Here is a 14747-nt window from a genome sequence, read left to right on the forward strand (position 1 = left end):
GGGTTTACTTTAAAAGATCTGAAAACGTCGCCGTCCACCGGCCTGCATGTTTGGACCCAATGGAGGAAGAATGCTCCCATCCTGGACATTGGCACCACTCTGACAATCAGAGTATTCATTTGAAGGGAGGAAACAAGAGAAAGGGACACACACACACACACACACACACGGAAAAGGAACATAAAATGTGTCTTTATTCCTGGGAGAGCCAATAAGGCCTTTTCAGGTCATTTCAGAGACTGAAATGCTTGACTATCGAAGGGGTAGCCCTGAGATCCCTTACATATTTGTGTCATACCGACTTTTACAGGAGAGGAGGGGGAAGCCTGCTGCCCAAGCCTGGTGCAGCCTTTCTCAGCCATACTGTTTTTTCCTGTCTACTGCTCATCACTCATCACAAGTATTGTACTTTTCCTGGAGCTAAATTAAACCCATCGTAAGCAGAGTAAGCACTAACAATGCAAAGCATATCCCAATATCACAGTTTGCCTTGCTTGGGCCTCACCAATAGCCCCATCTCTAGGAGCATTTTTACCCTGTGGGTTTTGTTTGTTTGCTTTTGGTGGCTTGGGGAAGAAGGCAGGCAGTGACTCAAGGGTGCTTCCTCCTTCCTTCCATGTGCCCAGGCTGGCCAGGGCCCTTGCAGACCTGTCAGGGAGCACTAGTTCTCTGCTAGGCTGGTGATATTTTAGAGGCTAAAACTATTGACTGCTAAGCCTTTTACATCCCAAAAGGGTCAAACACAAACGTATTGATGGCAATGATTGGATGAGTAACTGGACCTTTCTGGAGAGCCGCTCTGGGCGGCCTGACTCTGTCTCCCTACCTTCTCCCATCTTGTTTCAGCTAGCCTGAAGGAAGACCCAAGTGGCAGGAGCTAGGGAAGGAGGGACATTCTAGCATTTTAAGATCCTAGGTTGTTTCTCCTGCACATATTTCATTCAGACTACTCATGTGCTCTCCCCCGTCCTCTCTCTCTCACACACACACATATCTGCAAGCAGCGGGCTCTCCTAATTCTCTGGAAACCCAACCCCCCTCTGGCCTTAAATGTCCCTTGCAAAAAGGGGACAACCACTGCCCTTCCCCCCAGTTAGGCACCAGTCGGTCCAGCAGCCAGGGCCGCTGCAGAAGAATAGAGAGCTGGCTACTGCAATCCAAACAGCTCAGCTCTGGGTGAGGGAGAAGTGGTGGGAGCCAAGTGATGGTGCAGGAGAGGGCTTGCTCCTTGCCCAGGAAAAGGCTGGTGCAATTGGGCATCCACTGTGGCACTGGGAGGCGCTGCCTTTAGGTCCTAGGAGAATAAAGAAAAGGAGAATGACAAAAAGCAATCAATGGAAGTGTGAAGAGACCTGCTGGGAAGCCACTGGCCACCATGTCCACACCACATTTCAGGGTCTTGTTTTACCAAGCAAACCAGGGTGCTCTTTGGGGAAAACCAAATACACAGGATGAAAACAGCCTGCTGTTTGGAGGCAGGAAGGACAGAACCTCAGCTATGGAGTGCGTTTATCACCTGGGAAAAGGGGCTTGGGGTCCCGGATTGAATTTGGTGAATTCGTGCAATTTGGAGCATTTCGACTTAGTATTGATCCCCTAAACTCAATTTTGAAAACAGCCTCCACCGCAGAAGTGTGGGTTGTGTTATCCCAGTATTTGCACGCATCGATTGGACTAAAATAAAATGCATCATACTCTCCGCAAAGAAGGAAGCAGCAGGGACAGTCACGAGAGGAACAGCAGAAAGTGCATAGTTAATATGGGTTGTACGCGAATCCGCGAAACAAGTGCTTTAAACCCAGGGGGATTTCACGTAATAGCTAATTTGGTGAACGCTCTGAGAGTGTGCAAGCAGAGGTCCATCTCAGAAGGCAAGGAAGATAGCTGAATATATGCTTTTTTTTTTTCCCAGCTAGAATTAACACTTCCCTGTGATTTGCATTAGCCGATGTCCAAACCCTCTCGCGCAGTTCACCTAACCCAGAAGAAATTCCCTCGGTTCCAGCTGCACCGCCACAGCTCTGAGACGGTTGGAGCAGCAGTGGCGACTGCGGAGGCTGCTTTTCCCCCACTCCGACCTACCTAGTCCTAGGGAAAGGCAGGGGGCCGGAGCCCAGGGAGGAGCCCTCCTTCTCCGGGCCTGCAGGACAGCGCAGGACCCTGTCCTCTAAGTTGATCCAGTGGGCCCACGGCAAACCTGGTTTCACGCATTTCCATTCCCGGGTACCACATTGCTGGAAAGGGAACTGGAGGGAATGGGAAAGGGAAATAGGAATATGTTATCTTCGTCTAAATTAGGAACCCTTTTGCCTTACGAAACAAACTAAACCCTCAAGCACCTTCCTTCTCTGTCTGCAGAGTCCATTTCAGGTCTCTAACGGAGAAGTCAGAGAACATGTGTGTGTGCGCGCGCGTGAAAGAGGCAGCGAGGACAAGAGAGTGAGAGGGGGAGAGAGCGAGCCAAAGAGCGCCTTAAACAAAAGACAGGGAGGCCCAAGCAGGGGCCTGTAGCTCTCCCCCGAGCCTGTTTTGCCGGGGAGACCCTCCGGTGTCCTCCTCCCCCCTCCCCCGGCCCGGCAGGCAATTCGCATGGTTCTGCAGGCCCGGTCCAACGAGCCCGAGGCCAAGCTCCACGAGGCTAGAAACAAAAGCCCGAGCCCCAAAGCCCATCGCGGTGCGGCTCGCGCCGGCGCCCGAAGCCGACCTCCCGCGGGCTGGGGCGGGAGCAGCCAGGAGCTGGGCCCGCTCTCCGCCTTCCCGCGGCCCTTCTTGCCTCCAGGGTCGTCCCGGCACTGGCTTCCTTCTCCCAGCACCCTTCACCGTTGCTGCTCTCGGGAGGAACCTGCGAGTGAAGCCCACTCTTTTTTTCATTCGTTCAAACCCGGCAGCCTCGCCACTTTCTCCCCATGCGAGGCGGCATCTCCAGACGTCTCCAGCGCCCGGCACCCTTCGGCCAGTCGCTGCCTTCCGCTCCCGCGCGGGCCTCGGAGGCCGAGCGGCCATTTACTGCCCCCTGATTGCGCCGAGGACCAGGTTAGCTCATAAAGCCTTTCACACTCAACAATGGGGATTTTCTCAACAATTAACAAGAAACAACATAATAAAGCCATTTACAAAGACCTCGCTATTTACTATAAATTAGGCCCTCTTTAAGAGACCAGTGCGTAATTTCACACACTTTACAACTGGGGCTGCATTTTAAACGCTGGGGGATGGGGGGGTGTGAAACGAGCTTGGTGCACTCTCGGGTGACCCGGCTGCGGACCCTCCATCTCCCCTTTTCCCTGGTAGCTTTGTTTGCCTTCCTGCACTTGCAACCTCGCCACCAAGGGTGGCTTTCCAGGTCACTGTCTTCCGGTGCCGGGCTACAGGTCAGCGTTCCCACTTGCAGATGCACCGAGAGGCTCCAAGGGAGGGAGAAGCCACGGCGCTCAAGCCAGCAAGCCGGTGCCCTTGTCTTTCCCGCTCTGGAAGTGCCATCCAGCGCCATTCCCGCACTGCGGCGTCTGGTCTTGGGCCAAGTCCCAGGAGGCCTTCGTTCGCTGCCACACTGGTCCAGGGCAGAAGCCCCATCCAATTGCCACTAGCGTTCCACAGGCATCACTTTTGGAGGCTTTGGCTAGAAACGCACAGAGCCGGAGCTCCAGCAGAGAGGAGGTTTGGGCGCAAAGGTGCATGTGCCTTGCGCAGGGATGGTGGTGACCTTCGGGGCACAGGAGAGACGTGTCGCGGTTCCCCCTGATCCAGTCCCGGGCAGGGAGCAGCGAGAGTGGGGGGTAGGGCCGAGGCCGGTGGAGCACCCTGAGGCCCCTTCCTCGCGTTTTGCTCCCGGCTGGCTGACCTGGCCACGAGGCCACCGGGCTGTGAGGAGGCGCGAGAGGAGCAGAGGTGCAGGCTCTTAGGCCCGGTGGGAGAGCGCAGTCGTCACGCCTTCAGAGCAATGCAGAGATCCGGCCAGCAAACGTAAAGTCACAAAGAAATTAGTTTGCCACCATGCAAGATGGCGGCAGCTACATCCCTTTCTGGTGGTGGTGGCCCCTGGCTGGACAGTCAAGAGAAGCCCTAGGTCAGCGTGGTCCCCAGGGCCCGGAGACCACCCTCCACCCCCTCCCGCAATCCTCCTCCGCCCTCAGGCAGACCCTCAGCCCGCAGCCCTTCGACCTTCCCCACCCATCTCAGCCAGGCCTCCAGGCCCAAAGCCCGCGCCAGCAGCCCCCCGGCCGCTGACCCCTGTTTACAAACACAGCCTGGGGGCGGGGTGGGGCCGGCCAGAGCGCGGGCCGGCGGGGTGGGGGGAGGCCGCGCGCTGCGGAGGACGCCACCAGCAGAGAGGAGCGCGGGGCTGGTGCGAGAGAGCCGGCCCGGCAGCTGGAAAGGACTGAACGCCTTGTTTTTGAAACTGTCAATTCCCTCAACCCCTATTGTGAGGACCTCATGCAAAACATCTCAGGCCTTTTAAAGTAGGAGCTTGTGAGGCCGCCACAGTTTGAAAAGGAGCGAAAGATGAACGGGGGCCTAGGGCATGGGCAAAGAATGATAGCTGGGCCCCCTTCTTTTTTTTTTTTTTTTCTTTTGAGCAAGAGGGCCTGCCAAACAGGTAAAGTGCAACCCTCCCCCACCTCCTAGCTCAGCCTGCGCCCCCACCTCCCAGGCGAGTTTGCAAAATGCCCTTTGGCCTAGGGAGCAAACTAAAACCACCGCCAGCATCACAAACAGTCCTTCCTTGCAGGAAGAGGGAAAATCCTGGGCATGACTGGGGTGACCGGGCGGGCTCGCTGAGGTGGATACCCTGTTCCTCCTTGCCAGTTCGAGGTTAGCTGACAGGGAGCTTTTTTTTTTCTTCCTAGTTTTTCTCTGGGAACTCCTTCTTTTCACATCCTTTGCAGCAGGAAGTTATTTCCCAGGTGAAGCAAAACTCACCACATTCTTTTTCTTTTGCAGATTTGCTACTGCTTTATTTTTATTTTACCATGGAGGATTTTTGTTTTAGCTTTTCTTGCAAGAAAAAAAAATGCTTTTGAGGAATTAATTTCAACATCTCATCCTGCAAACAAAAGTATCATTCTCGTATCAGCAGAAAATCCCAATTCTTGTGAACTAGAATTTTGAGGCATTTCTAGAACATTGAAAGTCACCCAGACACGAATAAGAATTCACACACCAGCCCATCTAGTTTAGGTTATTGCTGTTTAGTGGTGGCTCCTAGTTGTTGACTTTCAAATAAACAACCATTATTGAGATGACTCCATTGTAATCAAGTAAGCCAGTAGAAAAGAACAACCACTTTTAAAAGCAAACAGTTGGCCAAAAAACAAGCTGCATTTTCCATAAAGGCAGATAACCTGACTGTGGAAGACAGACACATTTCTTTTAGAAAGAATTAAATATTGGCTTCACAGTGTTATCAGATAATTTACTTTTATGGGAGACCAAAAATGAGTTTGTTTCTCCAAAAAGTCAGAGAAAGATCCTCTCCCTGCATTTTCTTCCTGCTTGTGAATGCATGTTGCAGGGCAGATTCAGGAATCACTGACCCTGGAGTCACAGAGAGCTTAAAAAAAAGAAAACATTGAAAAAATGAAAACATTGAAATGTAAAAACACAATCTATCAATGGAGGTAACTTTTGTTTTTCTCTCAATAAGGCTTAGCTTTCTGAACAAATGGGACATTTATAGCAGCCTTAAAAAAATCTAGATATTGTCATTAATCATAAAACAACCAAAATAAAATAAACTGTACTGAGAATAATTCCCACAGCAGGTTGGGAAAACAGCTAAGGGGCTACCAGGACCTGAAAGAATACCTTGTGCTTGCAACTTACTGCACACTATTTGGTATACTTTCCTGACAGAAGCCCCAACTCAGGTTTTGCTGTGGTTGGCTGGCTTAGGGTAGTACCATAGAGTGGAATTTGTGTTGACTATTTAATTTCTTTCCTTTTGATGGTATCACTCTGGAATGCTTCGGCCTCCATGCTGCTCATTCTCCAGCTCCTATAAACTGAAACTATTGATTCTCTGAGGGCAGGACACCAAGTGTCAAAGCTAGAGGCTGATATTTTATGTCAGAAATTCCAGAGGGTATATTTGTTTTAAATTGTGCTTATTCCACTTATGGTCCTCCTACACCCAAGATCTGCTATAAACTTCATATATATTCTCAATTTATAGTTTAGGAACTGTGAGTCCATAGGCAACATGAAAACTACTAGTCTAAATGTAGTAGTCCCCATACTTTGAACTTTCTTGACTTAGCAGTAATTAAAGAGTAGAAATTACAGATCTCCACTTTGTGTGTGTGTGTGAGAGAGAGAGAAAGAGAGAGAGACTTTTACAGATTGATTTTTCAGGACAACTCATTGCAATTCTACATTGCCTTCCAAAGAGGGAAAAACTCAGCCTGAGAAACCCATTGTTCAGCTTTCTGGGGCTTGACTGTAACATGGACTGGTCTTTGGAATTACACACAAAGTTGAATTCCAGGATGACATTCTCACATTTTTGCTTTGACCATATCTATCATTCTGATAATAATAAGAATAAAAAGAATCCAGTGAAATGACATCTGGCAATATTCAGGAAGGGAAGGAAGGGAGGCAGGTCAGAGCATCTGTTTACTCCACCCACATGTATTTGGATGCAGGTACTCCCAGCATTCGTCCTTTACACTAAGAGGAAAACCACAGAGCATATACAGCAGCTGGGGCTGGGACCATCCAGATCTATCTGAAATATTTATAGACAAAAGGACATTTTCAAAGGGAGTAGAATTAAAAGGTTTTAAATATATATATATATATATATATATATATATATATATATATATATAAAAATACAACCACCACTACTAGACTGAATTTCCATGAGAAATAGTGACTTAAACTGACATAGTAAACATTTCATGGTGCTTTGTTTTGATTTGTGATTTATGATCTATAGATGCAACTTAGACTCAGGATAGCAGAGATCTGAGTTACATAATTTGTCAGGCTAAGGAATGTGAACCAAAAATTATTAGATTCGACTTCACTTTCTTAAATGGGAAACATGTCATACTTGATTTCTAACAAGTTTATAAAGTTTTCTTGTTACTTGGGAAGATACCCATTAGTGTTTTGTACAGAACCTGACTGGCCTGATCACATAGTATTACAACAAAAGACTACACCCAGTAAATGCATTTCTTTCAGGCAAAAATATTACAAGTGAGAATGTCAACAAAACCATTCATTCCTGTTAACCGTTCTTCAATCTGGAATAAGTAGAAATGTATGGAACCAGGAATTTTAAACAGTGTTTTTAATTGAAAATAAAGCTAAAGCATGCTTTTCAACAGTGCAAATTTCCATAATTTTGATTTACTGCTTCCATCATCACAACACAGTACCCCAGCATGGCCCTTACCAAGGGCTAGACCCTAGCCATTTGCATGTTGAACTACTTTTGATTTTAAGTGCAAATATAGATAGTCACCTCTGATTGTCACTTGCAGTAGAAATTCTCCCGCTGTCTACACAGGATGGTCTGAAAACAAAAGTTTAGAGGGATGCAGAAAAAGTACAAGCTAATAAAATACAAGTGCCTGAGTTCTGGTACCAAAAAGCCCTGAAGTAACTGTTATTTTTCGTTTGGAGTATTACAATTCTGATCCCTCATTCTCCTCCTTTTGGTCGTATTTACTGCTTTGTCACTAAGAAAAGTTAGGTCATAATGTAGCCTGTTAGTGAGGGAAATACTTCAATTGTTTTGCAATTTGGAAGAGTCCTGTTCAGACCACAAGGTAAGCAGGACAATACTGAGTCACCTTATTACAAACCTTTGGGTGAGAACACAATAAGGACTTTTCCAATTTCAAGGAGTGACTGTAAAAGTAAAATCACACACCTTGCCCCTCCCCCCACCAAAAACACCCCCCCCCCTTCTTTTTTTTGCTTGGTATATATGAGGCAGCTTTAACTAGGATTCAATCAGGACTCACACCCCAACCTTTCCACGTAAAAAAAAAAAAGTTTAGTGCAACTACTCTTGGAGAGGAAACGAGGGGAGTAAAAAGAAAAAAGATATCCCACAAACAAGAGCTCCAGAAAACAACATTTTGGGCTCTTAGAAACTTCTTGCTACCTCACTGTAACCATGTAAGCTAACAAACTTTCACTGAATTAACAGTTATACGTTCAGATCTGAAAACTAGTGCATAAACTTAATGGCTCATTGTAATATTTATTATTCAACCTTTTGACATTTATTTGTAGCAGTTGAATTGAGGTACCGGGTGCATTATTAGCATTGAAACAGTTAAGTGTTCCAGCTCTACTGTAATAACTGAGTTTTACTTGAGTCTTTAGCCTGAAGTAGACTGTAGCATGTAAACCAACCCTTCTCCCACCCTGCCCCCACCCTCCACAAAAAAAAAAAAAAACACCAACAACTCTGCAATGGGGGGAAAAAAAAGTAATCCGATTTCTGTCTTCAAAATGCAATAAACCAGGACTCCAAAGGGGGGTATGTAACACATTAATGGACTCGTACAAACCATCCTGTGCAGTTTACAACAAAAGGAAGGTAATATGGTTCAAGAAAGTATCTTCCAAAACATTTTTATGAATTAAACTTCCTGAATTTGTGACTAGGTGGAAGAGGTATTGCAGAACCGCCCAGCTGCCATTTCCATATAGGATGGGCCTTGTGAGGAGGTTGGGACTCCTTAGTGGTATTTAAGGAATACGCCGGCCACAAATCCCCATCCTTCCCAATAATGAGTGATGGTGGACAAGGAAAATTTGCCATGAAATTAAATGGCCTTTTCACTGCTGATGCTACATTGCTGGCTACCTTTTTGCGTCTGTTCATAACTGTAAAATCATCCAGTGTTCCTTCATGTGTCTCAGGTTTACCTGTAGGACGAGGGCTTCTAGCTGATTTCAAATTTGGTTTGACTGGAGGTGTCTGAAGGACAGGTCGCTTTCCCAGTACTAGTGTCCGATAATTTTTTCTCACCCTGGCACCAAATTTATATTCCCCATCCTCAGGTTTTGGAGAACCTAAAGTGCATGACAGGCCCTGACTCTGTGCCAGCGGATTCAAGGAAGGCGTTTCTTTCTCAGGGCATGCAAAGCCTTCCTTGGCTGTGGTTAACAAGGCGTCTTCCTCCTTACTTTCAGTCACACTGTAAAACTCACCCTTTGTATCATTGCACTCGCACTTTAGCTTATTTGTAATGAGGTCAGGTTCGTATTCCTCATTGGCACTACTGTCTTCTACTTTGATTTTAATATTGTGCAGAATTGGCAGTGTCTTGTCAGCTGTGTCAGCCCCTGGGTTCTCAGCCTTAGTTGGTGCTTCTGCTGCTGCTGCTGCTGCACCCACTTCGGGACCAGTTTGTGAAGAGGGCAAATCCGTAGCAAATTCCTGACAATGAAGGATTTTTGAATCTTTTTCCGAATTTGCTGCTGCTCCCGAAGATTCATTATTTAAGAACCTGGCAACTATTGTGTTATCTGCACAGTGTGTTGTAGGAGTTGCTTGTAGGCATTTCCTAGCCTCGCGGAGTATTCTTTGTTGTGGAAATGCATTGTTTGTCTTTGGGCTAGGTGAAGAGGCCCCCTCTGCCAGGCAGTTAATTGTCAGGTCAGTTCTCTTTACAGTACTGGAAATTTCAGAGTGTGGGAATGTAATCTCAGATACCCTATCGTTTCTTATCTCTGGGAAACAACTCCCCAGACTGGCCGGGCAGTACACCGGAGACGCTTGGGGGGCCCAGTCCTGCAGATTCCACTCCTCTGGCGACTCGGCTTTGACACCACTCTTGAGGTCGGGAAGTCTGCCGGCATCCTCGAAAGCAGCGGGTTTGGTGGCGGTGGTGGCGGAGGCCAGATGGTACAAGAAGTTGGCCTGCGCCTGCACGCTGGGCGGCTTGCAGAAGCTGGTGCGCCTGAAACGGATGCTCTGCACTGACACTTGGCTGGAGCCGGAGCTGGAGTCTGACTCTGTGGACGAGTCCTCCTCCTCCTCCTCCTCCTCCTCCGAGCTGACTTCACTGGAATCCGAGGCCCCACTGCCCCCCTCCTCCTCTTCCTCCTCCTCTTCCTCCTCCTCCTCCTCTCCCTCCTCCTCCTCCTCTTCCTCCGAGGACACAGAGTTGCTGGAGCTGGACAAACTGGAGCCAAAATCCGAGTCGTTGGCTGCGTGGTCCGAGTAGGAGCTGGACTCGGAGTCGCTGCTGCAGCTCTCGGGAAAGCTGCCCAGATGGTGGTGGTGAGGGGGGTGGTGGTTCTGCGGCAGCGGCGGCTGGGCCCGATGGTGGTGGTGATGATGGTGATGATGGTGGTGATGGTGGTGGTGGTGGGGAGGCGGACAGAAGCTGTTGACCAGATGAAACCTATCCAGGCAAGTGGCCCCCGCGGCTGCCGCCGCCGCCGCCGCCGCGGCCGCCTTGGCTTTGTAGGACCTGGGCAGCAGCAGCAGGCGCCGGGCGCCGGAGTGCGGCGTGAGCAGGCAATCCTTGGCGCCCCCTCGCCTGCGCTTGCACCGGTAGCTCAGGCTCACCGGGCCTCCCGCGCCCGCCCCGGCCGCCGCCGCCTTGGGCTGAGTCCCGGAGGCCGACGCCTGGTAGTAGGCGGCGGCTGCGGCGGCGGCGGCGGCGGCGGCTGCGGCAGCGGCGGCGGCGGCGGCCGGGTGCTTGCTGCACAGCAGGCTCCGAAAATAGGCGGGATCCGAATGAAAGGCGACGTAGTTTCCCTGGAGCGGGGCAGTCTCGTAGTTTAGAGGGGCTTTGCAAGGCGAGCGCACGATTTCCGGGTAGTGCGAGCCCGGGTATTTGCTAAAAACCTGAGGTAGATGGGCGGCGGGGCGCGCGGCGGCGGCGGCGCCGGGGCGCGGGGACTGCGCGCTGATTGGCAGCGGCCGCGCCGCTCCGCTCAAGCCCCGCCAAAGTTGGTGCTCGTCCTTCCAAAATCCCGGGCGGGGGCCCGCGGCGGCGGCGGGGACGCGCTCCGGCGGGGGCGGCGGCGCCTGGGTGGCCGGGGCCCGGGCGGCTCGCCTGCGCTTGGTCTTGAGGACGCGCTCGGTTTTGCAGGAGGTGTAGAGCGCTTCCACGTCTTCCCGGGAGATGAGGGTGCACTTGGCGGCGTGGAAGGCGATGCTGTTGATCGCCTTGAGCTTCCGCAACTCCTCCAGGTCGCAGTGGTGCTTTTTCACTTTTAGATGATCCATGCGCTTGTGCACGGTCGTCCTCGGGATGTTTTTCAGCAGATCCGTGAAGACTTGGGAGAGGGCAAACATTTGCTTTCCTTTAATGATGAGGTAGCCGAGCCTCACGCCATCCACCTCTTCAAAACCTGACTTCAGGTCTCCCATCTCGGGCACTAAGCGATCCCCACCATTTGCAGTAAATATATACGTGACGCATACATACACATGTATGTATGTTAATCCTCCGCCAGATGCTGCGTGTGTCTCAAGGCATCCTGCTAATAAAATAACAAAGACTGTTATTCCCGGCGAAAGGAGTGCCAAACTCTAGTCAAAATTATTGGGGAGGGGGTTTAAAAAAAAAAAGCCCCATGAAATTACACTGACTTGATTCTGGCTTTTTTTTGGTTCTCGTTTTTTTAAAAAAAGAGGGAAAAAAGACCATCCGGCTTCTGATCTGCCAGTGTGCTGGTGTAAGGCCCCGCTGCAGATCAGTACCTGGGCCCCTCTAGTCCTTCTTTCTCCATTGGAGCACTATGATAATGGAATGTGAAGGGAGAAAGAGAAAAGAAATGCAGCTGCTATTCCCGCCGCTGCTTTAGCTACAAATAAAATGACAGAGTGAAGTGAGCTCGTCCGGAGACACCTTCATCAATTAATTCCCCTAAAGCCAACGCTGATTGGACACTCCTGACAGGTGATGCAATAAAAATTGATATTCCACCCCTTCCCCCCAAAATCTCCCACTAATTAGCATACCCTTATACTGCCACCTCCCCTCCCAAAGTAAATAATACAGTCGGTATATAAATCTTTCCATTAAACTATCGGAGCTCAGAAACAGCCTGACTCGTAGACTCACAGACTTCATCAGAAGCAGCGTGTGCAAGCTTTAAAAAAAAAGGTATATTCCCCTTTAAAGAAATATTGCCTCTTTTCTGCCTTATTTGCAATTTATTGATACAGCTATTATCATTTTAAAAAATCATCTTAGAAAACATTACCGAGCCTAAATAGATACACTCCACCCCCTTTTCCTTTGGAAAATGGAGCTCGAGAGAAAATGTGCAGAATAGCCTGATATTTCCCTTATGGGAGTGAGGCAGGAGGGCGGCTGGGAGCTCCAAAGTTAAACCGCGCGGCGAACCACCCCAGTACCGACTTACGTGTGCAATTTCTGTTGATTTTCCTTTTTTTTTTTTTCTGAGAGGCCCCCCCTTTTTTTTAAACAACCAGAAACAAAGTTATTTCATCAAGGCAGCAGTTCAAGTCTGCAGCTCCAAAACCCTGTAACAATTCAACTGGATTTCAGTTCTCTGCTGGGGGGTGGGGTGGGGAGGAGGTAGTTTCGCGTCAGACCCATAACAAAGCACAGATAAGCCAGACATGTGTACACTTTTCAGAATTAACCAGGCTGGAGGGAAGGTAGCATGGTCTTCAGTGCAGCTTTCGCCAGGGTTCTGTTCAGGACTGGTCAGAATTCCTGGGAGCAGCTCGCTTCCTCCCGCAGCAAAGAAAAGAAAATGTAAAACGCCCAAGGTGCTTCCCGAGGTTTTACGTAACGACGATGAAAAGAAAGTGCTGATGTGCCGTGCAGACGCTTCCAGTGCTCTGAGCTGCTGTTGGGTGGGAGTTTACATGAATCTTCCACAACTCCCATTTTTTTTCCTCCCATGAAATCCTGCTTTAACAAAATCACTTTGGATCAATATCAAAATGGTTTAACCTCTTCTTAGTCAAGTTAAGGCACATTTTGGTGTTGTTTCCAAGGATATCCAAAATATTGCCAAATGAGTGCAAAGGTCTTTCCAGTTGCATTACCACTATCCCAAGGCAGTTTGTTGGCTGCTTTGCAAAATTCGGCAAAATCTTCTTAACTGTTCACTGTTTGCAACTACAGCATAAATGCAACCCAAGCATTTATACATTTCCTTGTTCCTCCAAAAATAGACACATCCGTGTGGTTAAAAGAATAAACGGATATTTCTGAGCCTGCAAGAAAAAAAATGATACAATAATTTCTTTCTTCACATTCAAAAGTTTCAGCTTTCCCTGCTCTGGTCTGATTAGCACCAGAAGGTATGACTAAAAGAAAAATTATATATAGATAGATATGTATATCTATCTATACACACACACACAGAGGAATCAGATACACAAAAAGGTTGTTTGCTTGACAAGATGAAATCTCAGCCATAGATCCCCACCCCCACCCTCATCTCTCTTGTAATTTCCCAGGAATTTTGAAGAGAATTGGGAATTTCGAGAAGTGCATCCGGAAATTAAGGAAGTCTATTTAAGAGAGTCTGCCGCTCAGGAGGCTGGGATTTGAAAAGTCAGCCCTGGACTACTGTTGCACTCAGCACAGATGTAATCGCAGCTCTTCAACTTAATCAATGTGTGTACAAACCACGATGTCTAGTTCTTGCCTTTGAAATCTAAGGCTAGCATTTCCACCCAAGAAATCAGAGCTACAGCAAATTACATTTTTGTCCCTTGAATGAGAGAAGGATCATTGAATGGATCTTGTGATATTTCAGGCTTTCAACGTAACCAAGAGGCAGCAGTGAACAATGCCTCGTCACAGCTAATACCATCCACCGAGTTGGCTTTCTCTTGCATCTGGATCTATCACACCGGGTTTTTCTCTTTCATTTTCACAGGAGACAAAATGCACAAGGTCTCAGCAGAAGGCGAAGTTTCCTGGAAAAGCAGATGCTGGTGTTTGTTTTTAAAAGTAAAATGACCTGACTCTTTCCATTGCCAGCGACAATCATGTCGTTTTAGAATTCTTCCTGATGCACTTATATACTGCCAGCTCTACCCCTCCCACCCCACCTCTGCCCCTTCCCCTCCCCCAACTTCAAGATTTAGACCAAAGAGTCAAACAACCAAGAAATAGTAAACTCACAAAAAGCCTTTGAGAAGACATTACAAAAGGTTGGCTAGAGTGTCCATTTTTGGGGTGGGGGAGGGCACACCAGGTAGTTTTAGTTGTTCTCAATTCCTGTTTAGATTCACACACACACACACTTCTAGTCCTCTGGCACACAGCAACATGATTTAGTAGCCATTTCAAAATCACCTTTTCGTTCCCTCCTTTTCCTACCTTTAAAATATTGGCAATATAGCTAGTTTTGAAAAATAGTTTAAAATTAAGTTTTTTTAAATTAAAGGTATATAATCTGTCAGAATAAATAGAGAAAAAATAAAGCAGCAAATTTGGAAATGTATCTATATATGATATTTATGTAAGTATCTCTATATGCACTCAGACACCTGTACACTTACATATTTTAATACCCCATTACACGTCTTCTTAATACATTCTTTTGTTCCTTTAACTTCCCCATCGTGTGTGTGTGTGTGTGTGTGTATAAGTGTGGGTGTGTTAGGTTGGAACACTTACCCTGGCATGTGCACACATACACGCACACACACATACACAAAATGTGACAGACAGCTTTCTTGTGGCCATAAGCACACGTTACATATCCGGGGTCTTCTCCAGGCACATTGGGGGTCGATCCCGATAAAAAGATCTGGCGGAGGCCCC

The 14747-nt window shown here is 48.1% G+C and overlaps 1 protein-coding gene across 2 annotated transcripts; it reads right to left on the reverse strand.

The window, feature by feature from the left end:
• Positions 1-1049: 1049 nt before the first annotated feature.
• SKIDA1 (SKI/DACH domain containing 1) lies at positions 1050-13262 on the reverse strand. Of its 2 annotated transcripts, none has more exons than XM_058669308.1 (2): positions 8896-12341; positions 1050-1294 (listed from the first exon to the last, which is right to left on the reverse strand). In XM_058669308.1, exons 1-2 carry the CDS (start codon positions 11354-11356, stop codon positions 1167-1169), a joined length of 2589 nt encoding a protein of 862 aa, XP_058525291.1. In that variant the 5' UTR covers positions 11357-12341; the 3' UTR covers positions 1050-1166. The 2 variants fall into 2 exon arrangements, with proteins under 2 accessions (XP_058525291.1, XP_058525290.1); XM_058669307.1 differs by lacking the exon at positions 1050-1294 and adding an exon at positions 12358-13262 and having other exon boundaries at positions 7943-11469.
• Between the last annotated feature and the right edge of the window lie 1485 nt (positions 13263-14747).

The sequence above is a fragment of the Ochotona princeps genome, chromosome 10, assembly GCF_030435755.1.
Source record: "Ochotona princeps isolate mOchPri1 chromosome 10, mOchPri1.hap1, whole genome shotgun sequence".
Taxonomy (NCBI): domain Eukaryota; kingdom Metazoa; phylum Chordata; class Mammalia; order Lagomorpha; family Ochotonidae; genus Ochotona; species Ochotona princeps.